Source organism: Arvicanthis niloticus, chromosome X (genome assembly GCF_011762505.2).
Source record: "Arvicanthis niloticus isolate mArvNil1 chromosome X, mArvNil1.pat.X, whole genome shotgun sequence".
NCBI lineage: Eukaryota > Metazoa > Chordata > Mammalia > Rodentia > Muridae > Arvicanthis > Arvicanthis niloticus.
In genome coordinates, this window is record NC_047679.1 from 56,395,402 (window position 1) to 56,403,633 (window position 8,232).

General features: G+C 49.5%; 1 protein-coding gene across 2 annotated transcripts; it reads right to left on the bottom strand.

Annotated features, from left to right (window-relative positions):
* Nucleotides 1–1,672: 1,672 nt before the first annotated feature.
* Nucleotides 1,673–5,630, bottom strand: LOC117694051 (doublesex- and mab-3-related transcription factor C1-like). 2 transcript variants are annotated; one of them, XM_034484781.2, is made up of 6 exons: nt 5,477–5,630; nt 5,112–5,170; nt 4,665–4,798; nt 3,609–3,669; nt 3,212–3,446; nt 1,673–2,246 (listed from the first exon to the last, which is right to left on the bottom strand). In XM_034484781.2, the coding sequence occupies exons 1-6, from the start codon at nt 5,514–5,516 to the stop codon at nt 2,224–2,226; spliced, it is 552 nt and encodes a 183-aa protein (XP_034340672.1). In that variant the 5' UTR covers nt 5,517–5,630; the 3' UTR covers nt 1,673–2,223. The 2 variants fall into 2 exon arrangements, with proteins under 2 accessions (XP_034340672.1, XP_076774536.1); XM_076918421.1 differs by lacking the exon at nt 5,477–5,630 and having other exon boundaries at nt 5,112–5,247.
* Between the last annotated feature and the right edge of the window lie 2,602 nt (nt 5,631–8,232).

The window sequence follows — 8,232 nt, forward strand, 5'->3', positions numbered from 1 at the left end:
GTGAAGACAAAATTCCTTTGGTTTCTGCAAAAGATATATGGTTTGCCCTGGGTTGGATGATGTAGACCAGGGGACAGTATCTTGTGATGGGATTTTCATGACGGGTCCTGTTACTGACTTCCTCTTTAGCTGGAGTTGGGGTTTTTGTTTGTTTGTTTGGAAGGTTTCGCTTGGTTTGATTTCATTTTGTTTTTTTTTTTTTGTTTTGTTTTGTTTTGTTTTGTTTTTTTTGTCTCTATTTTACCTGACCACTTTCGGTTCAGGAAGTTATTGGGATACCTCAGGGCCTGGTCTTCCTCTAATTAGGTGAATGCTGATTGACATGTTTCCCGCCTGTCCTCTGGATATTTTCATGGTCAGTTCTGGCTTCGTTGGGTTTCTGTAGTTTAGGTTTCTCCGGCTTCTTAGAGGTTGGCCCTATTGTAAAGGTCCAGAGGAGGCCATACACTTTCTTTACTCTCACCTGGATGAGAGTCGTCTTCCTTTATGCAAGCTGTTTTGAGTAAAAGGACTCCCTACATTTATTACTTTTTCTCAAGAAGCCGGGGAACATGTGCAGGAAGCCACTTGAGATGCAGCACCCAGAAATATCCGCCTTCTCACAATGGTAAAATGCTGTCACCAGAGATCGTTTCCCTATTTATGCAGAGTCTGTCGATTTTACTGGTTAATACGGTATTTTGCATATCGAATCATTTCAAGTCATGGTCAAAGAGCTCATGCAGTCAGTTTTAATGGGCATTACCACATCACGACTTACACATTTTTGTTTCGTGGCTTTGTGTGGGTTTTTGCTTGTTAGTTTGCTGTTTTGTTATTGTTGCTGTCGTTTTGTTAAGTCATTTCAAGGAGCATGAAGCAGATTCCGGGTGTCAGTAGGAAGCAGTCTTCTTTGACATATCCTCTTCCTTAAAGCAAATTTAGACATAAAGAGGTGTATGTGTAAGGGCTAGCTATTTTCAGGAATTTGTAGAGGGTTCAGTTTCTTTGTTAGGACTACATTTGTACATAAGTTTTATTGTTCCTGTTAAAATTGAGGTTAAAATACACACGGTTGAGTCGGGAGTAAACATATGAAGGAAAAACCAAAGTGCCAAACAGCTTCTAAGCTGTGGTCAAAAGGTTTACTGTTTTTGCCCCAAAGTTGGAATAATTTTGAGTTTGGTGCTGTGTAGCAAGGAATTCTAGAATGATAGTCAGCCTGTACATTGAGAGCACAATGACACGCATCGCTGAATTTGTAATATGTGATTCTTGACTCCATATGATCAGAGTCCCAGAAAGTTACCTCCTAGGAGAAAAGGGGGGGTGTAACTTTTGCAACAAACCCTCACACATGGTACTGACAGCTCTGAGGATGTGTTACTGGACATCTAGGGAAGAACGATACGCTTTCTGCCTGAGTCGCGATTCACTCTGCTGGTGTGGTCAACACTGAAATGCCAGGGGACAGGGAAAAGTCCTTTTTGGAGATTTCACAGGCTCAAGTTGGTAAGCAAGGACTTCAAGTTGGCCATGCGCTTGCAACAAAGCCTTCTACCCAATATCTGCTGCTCTCGATGCCTTAATAACACACTGAATATATTATTAGCTAGCTTAGTGCCTGAGAAAGGGAAGCTGTCTTCCCAAATATCTGGCCTACGTTTTTAAAGAAGCAGCCTATACTTCTCAGTGCTTTACAACAGGGAAGCTTTATTCCAGGTCATGTACAGATTCCTAGGCACAGGTGAGCATCCTGATGTATCTAAAGGCATGGCTACACACAAGAATAGCCAAGTATGCAAACCATGGAGAGACAAAATAAAATGAAAATAGAAAAGAAAAGAAACGTTGCCTTAGGAATAAGCTCAGAACCTTGTGAACAGAGACAGTTCATAATATGCTGCATGGAGCAGTATTAACAGCACACAGGAGGATCCAAGTCTCCCAAGGGGGAGGGGAATCAATGCAAGTTCCAGAACATACAGCCATGGTTAAAACATTTCCCTACCTCACACTAAGGGTTTGAAGGCCCTAAAACGCAAAAGCGTTAAGGAGGAATTTCTGATTTCAGACAGGAACTACATTGCCTAAGTTAAGAAACAGACACATGTAACAGGTAGTCCTTGGTGAGGCCGCCTCTTTGACTCTCTGAGTCGCAGAGTGGGGTGTGACCAGATGACCAGTCGTCAGTCAGTGAAGCAGAGCATGTAGTCTGAGGTGACCGGGAGAGGCAGGATAGCCTCAGTCTTCACTCCCGTCAGTACCTGCAGACAGAAATGAAAAGGCCAAATCAGATCACAGATATGTCCTTACCTAGCTCTGCAGGGGTAACATCGTGTAGCAAGAAGTCTAAGATTTTCATTGTGACCAATGACCACACCTGTTCCTAGCTGAATTCCTTCTCTGACACTGGCTCCACCATCAGTCCCAGCCACGGGTCCTGTTTGGTCAAGCCGGGGTCCCTGAATAAGACCCTTGCTCTGACTGGAGTCCTTTATTCCTTCACCCCTGGCACCGGATGTTCCTGCATAACTTACATTCCCCACCCAGATAGACCCCTGTGAGAAGCAAGGTCCCTGGCTTCACTCGGCATTCTTTGGACCAGAATGTCCACCCAGAGTGGCCTGTCACTCACCCAGCGCCCTTCATTGGCCATCGTTACTCAGCAGCCTTCCTTTCCAGCCTCCCTAGCTATGAGAGTCTCCCCTCAACTCACTGAGCCCTTCCTTGATGGACGTCTGGGGTCTGACTGTAAGATTCTGCCTGGGAAGGCTTCCACATTCCATGTCCACATGGAGAATGTCCTGAGCTGGCATGGAGATCTCCCTCCATCCCAGACCCTTACACCCCATGCTTATCCTCTGAGGCCTTCTCAGTCTGCCGTGGGATGCTTCACAACTACGTGCTGGGAGTCCCTTTATCTGGATCTATTCCTGCCACTCCATGTGCGGTGCACCCTACCACAAGACCTTGCCAAGTTGAGAGCCTCACAGTTTCCTGACTTCGGAGTACTGGCCCTCTGCCGTTGAGCAAATCACTTGATAGGTGAAGATAGGTTAAGCAGTTGCTGGTTGCCACTACTCAATCACACCGAAGAGCTGGAGGCTCTGGCCGCCAAGTAGATGAAACCACCAACTAACTGCATGCAGTCACTGCTCTATCAGCACAAGCCTCCGGTTTCCCTACCCTCTCCAGCCCATGTTCCTCATTCAAGGAGCCAGGTAGGTACCGGGGGTGCTGCCAGTCTCTTGGCATGCCTGAGGGGAGTTATGCAGAATCAGGAGAGCCTCGGCAGCATCCATGACCTTCTGCCTGTCTTCCTCAGCAGAGAAGCTGCCCTGGTTGGAGGCAACTGGGTCCTGGGTGTCGACTTCGGGGACCTGGTTAGAAACGTTGTTGCTCTGGGTGCAGATGACAGGGGCCTGATTAGCAGTGCCAGGGTTCTGGGAAGAGATGTTGGAGACCTGCAAAGGAATAGAGTAAGAGAATGGATTCTGACAAAACACACCCCCTCCCCCAAGATACCCTTCAGCCTCCATTCCTTCCCACCAAACACCCATCTCTAAGAGCTTCTTCTCTCCAACCCTTCCCTTCCAGAGACCTCGTCCGGGCTCAGTTACCAGGACCTGTGCTGGCTGAACTGGAGGGGCAGTGCTGGCGCTGGGCTGCATGATCACATTAGAGAACCTGAAAGTGAGGAGAGGAGAAGCCAGGAGGTTACACATTCCAGTGACCACAGCTACAAGTACTCATGGAGAGCTGGGGTCCCTGCAAGATAAGACTTGGGGGGATGTGAATATCTGCAGACAGTAGGGCAGATGACACTGGTCTTTTGGGTCTGGAATGTACCCTCCCCTTGCTCGACCCCCCTTTTCCTTCCAACCTCCTTCCAAATCACTGCTCGAGACACTACTCGAAGAGCATGAACTCTTTTCCCTGGGTACAATGAAGATGGCCAAGAGCTGCTGGAATGTGCAAAGCACCAGGAGAGAAGTGAGTGTGGGCCTCTTCAGAGACTGCCTCTTGCCTCCCCTTTGTCCACTGCCCACCAGTCATCGAGGATATGCCAAGCTCAGCTAGCCGCAGACACATTCTCTGATGGCCTGGAACAGTTCCCTGGCCTCTGTGGCCCTTCCAAGGTGCCTCCAGATTTCAGCAGAACCTTTTCTCATGCCCATGCACCTCAGCATACATCAATAGTCTCAACGTTTTTGAAAGCCATCTGTGTGGTGTATGCACTATGCTTGTCCTCTTTAATGGTCCTGTGCAGACTCCTTTCCAAACATGCCCACTGTGAGAGAAAACCTCAGAAAGGCATCTCCAAGTATGTCACACAGGAAATAGGAAATGTCTGAGGACCGTGATCCTGCAAGTAAGGCTGAAATGCTACTCTGCCGTTCCCCTATAATTTTCCTATCCTTCCTTCCTTCCTTCCTTCCTTCCTTCCTTCCTTCCTTCCCTCCTTCCCTCCCTCCCTCCCTCCCTCCCTCCCTCCCTCCCTCCCTCCCTCCCCCCCTCCCCCTGCCCTTTCTCTGTGTCCCCTTCCTCTACTGTCCCTTCTTCTTCTTGCTGCAGCCCTCGTTCTATAGCACCAAGGCCGCTGACACACAGGGCCATAAGCCACAGCCCGATCCATGGTCTTTTTTTTTTTTTTTTTTTTTTTTTTTTTTTTTTGTACTCACGAGTAGGGTATAGTCATGGGCTGGCTGAGATCCCAGGTGAAAGAAAGGGTCATTTGGGGGTTCAAAGTCACTGGAGTACAGGTTATATTGATAAATACTGTCGGCCAGCGCAGCATCAGAGGCACTTGGTTTTCCTGCAAGGACAGACATCCCTGCTAAAGATCAGATCTGACCATCAAGACAGAAAAGATGGGAATGTGTTCACTTCGTGAAAGCCATGGAATGGCAGAGCTCGCCAGACCTTGGCGACCACATGGTCTCACCCCTTTATTTTTTCTGTAATTGGGGATACCGAGGCCCAAAGAGAAGTGAAGCCTTTCCCAAGCCTGCAATGCAAGTACCAGACAGGATTGCTGGTAGAATCTCAGAGTTGAGGACACGGTTGAAACTGTCTGGACAGTGACTGCTGGCTTGGCGCCTCTCCCTGTAGCTACTAATTTCCCTTACCTGTTGGGGACCAGTGTGAAGCAGGACTTCAGGCTGGTAAAGAAGATACAGTTGCTCATCTGGAATAGACCATGCAGAGCTTGGCTGAACCTCCCTTCCCACCATACTCTGCCTGAAAGCACCCTTCTCGTTTGAGAACCCTTGTTCCTGTCAATCTTCTCAATACCTCACCCACAACGTTTCTGTTTTCTGTAAACATGAGATGCTTCTCGCTGATGGGGCCTCTTATACCTTGGACAGGTTAAGGGCCCGGGAAGGTTTGCCTAAGGGCAAGTGGCAAGTCTGTGGTCTTAGTGATGACAGAAGCCCTTGGGGTACTACACCCGAATTGCGTGTAGCCCCCTTTCCTGGCCAGAAACTCTCACCCATGACAACTGATCTGGGGGCACACTGCTCAGCACTCATAGGAGAGTTGGGGGTGTCAGCCAGTCTTCTTGGATCTCGAGCCAGACGCCTCTTTCTCCGTGTCCCCTGCTCTTCTTCCTAGAACTTACAGTGGGCAAGGCTCTAACAGATTCTCTAACATAGGAGATTGAAGGACTCATGTTAGTCACACATACACGAAGTCTGACCCCTCCCCTATAGATAGTACACTCAGGAGAAGGAGGCACTTGTAGGTCTGGAAGAGGCAGGAATGTGCTTCACCCCAGTTGCTTCTGGTTCTTTCACGAGTGCGGCACGTTCAGAGCAGACTACAGGTTCTCCGAGACCAAGTTTGACCCCCTCCCCACCCATGTCTTTGCTCATCTCATCCAGTACCCTCTATTCAGGTGGAGTCAGAATTCCAGGAGAAAACAGATCCTATCTGTCTTCAATTTTCAAATTCCATGGTTATAGGTAACCCCTACATGGGTGTAGGGGAGGCGACCAAGATGGCCACTGGAATTCCTACCCCCAGTGTACTTACTCTACTGCCAGAGAGCTCTATCTCTAGTGACTAAAATCCTCCTGTCCTCCTTCCCGCGCACTGCCGAAATCAATTCTCTGGAACACCACCTTCTCCTAAGGAGCTGCTCTCCTAAGCCTCACAACAGTACACCCTGATCCTGACTGTCCCTGCTCACCATCACCTGCTCACTCACTCACATCAATCCCACTGTGAGGCACAGACAAGTGTCCCTGCATCTCCTTCAGCAATCACCACTCTCAGCTCTCTTGCATCATCCTGTGCCCTGCCAACACCAAACACTAGTCCTGGTTTGTGGGTGAACATTTACTGGTTTCCCTAGGGCCCAGTATTCACTCACTGTCCTCGTGGAAGTGAACGAACTTAGTCACCAGCCTCAGGGGAAGCCACATATCCCCATTCTACCTGCTTTAGGGCTTTCCCTCAAGCCCAGCTTTAATCTTAGTAACTCCGTTGATCCCCTTAGAAATCACAGACCACTTGCTCCTCCTCATACCATGCTGTCATCTCCCTCAAGCCAGCTTGGCCTATGCATGCCGGAAATACCAGTACATGGGAGGCCGAGGCGGGAGAGTGGCGAGGTGGACAACAGCTCATAACTCGGGCACATCCTGTCTCCAGTAAAAACCACAGCAAAGACATTAATCCTATTAAAATAAGCCTACACGATTCTAGAATCTTGGACTACTTACATTACGCACCCTCCATTTTCCTCATTTCACCATTTTCTTCTCCAACGGAAAAAGGACTTTTGGCCCCTGGTGAAACTCTATGCTCTGTTCCAGCCAGGGGGAGATAGCTAGGAGATAGCGCCTCCTCAGAGGGCTGTTTTTCTCAGGACAAATTCTATGATGCCCTGTTCAAGTCAGGAGGAGATAGCTAGGAGATAGTGCCTCCTCAGCGGGCTGTTTTTCTGAGGACAAATACTATGCCCTCCCTGTTCTAGCCTGGAGATAGCTAGGAGATAGATAGGCTCTTCAGCAAGCTGTTTCTCTCAGGACAAAAGTCTCCACCCCCTCGTGTCTCTCCCCCACGCACCACTCTGGAGGGGTGGCTTGAATGTTAAGAACACTGGCTGCTCTTCCAGAACACCCAGGTTCAGCTCCTAGCAAACATATGATGACTCACAACTGTCCTTAACTTCAGTTCCACGATTTCTGATGCCCTCACACACACACACACACACACACACACACACACACACACACACACACACACGGGGGGGGAGGGGTTGCATGCGGGCGGGGTGGAGGGCAAAACACCAGTGCATGTAAAATAAAAATAAATTTTCAAAACTAGTCTCTCTGCTGTCGTGCAAACAGGTGCCACAGCTTCTGGCCAACCTTCTAGATGCTTCCTCACACTTCACCAATGGCACCTGAGCACATGGCTTCTTCCCTTCCTTGGTAGTCCCTCCTTGTGTCTGTCATCCTGTGGCAGTTCAAAGAGCACAGGTTCTCCTCAAGAAACCCAGTCATCCCTTTCTGCCTCCCCTGAGCCAAAAATAGCAGTAGCCTCGCTCAGGGTCGCGCAGCTGGCAACCCTTGGAGTCCGTGCTCCATGAGGCAGCAGGGTAGGCTAGGCGGTAGCTGTCTCGGGCAGTCGCGGCTAAGCCGCCTCTCAGGCCTCACCCCTGTAGACTTGCTTGGGGAGGCTGAAAGATGAAGGAATTGGGAGCCCAGAGATTGGGGACGGGGTGGGGGGAGGCGAGAATCAGGACAGGGAATGTGCAGATACCATTCTAGTTACCTCAGTGTCCAGAGGGTCAGAATCGAGAAGTTGAGTTCTGAGGGAAGATGTACTTACTTCCCCGCCCCTGCCACCTCAGTTTCCGGCCAATGAGCTGCCAGCCCTTCCTTTTCTCTCCCCAGTACCTGTTTCTAGACTAAGGAGCTTCCAGACTTACTCCTCTTATATACACTCTTCTTCACCACTTTGTGGCTGCTCTGTGACCCACACTGACCCCCCACCCCCAGTGACCCCTGTTCTCACCTGGAAGCACCCAGCACCTCCCGACTCCCGGGAGAGGAAAACCTAAGATTGCGCTCTCTAGTGGTCTTTTACCTGGGTTGTCTCTGCTTTCCTGGTGCCAGAGTTTTCAGGCCACCTACTTGCCAAGGCCCTGTTGACCTTTCCAGAGTGCAGCAGGGCAGGGCTAAGGCCAGCGCCATGGTATCATGTGTCTCTCATCCCAGCACTGGGGAGGCAGAGGCA

Bases quoted from the DNA above. Each gene is read 5' to 3' on its own strand.
- LOC117694051 (XM_076918421.1), bottom strand. From the start codon at position 5,216: ATGGTGGGAAGGGAGGTTCAGCCAAGCTCTGCATGGTCTATTCCAGAT. The intron at 4,799-5,111 runs GTAAGGGAAATT...CTGTCCTTGCAG, and splicing joins TTCACACTGGTCCCCAACAG to GAAAACCAAGTGCCTCTGAT. The intron at 3,670-4,664 runs GTGAGTACAAAA...CCTCACTTTCAG, and splicing joins CCCATGACTATACCCTACTC to GTTCTCTAATGTGATCATGC.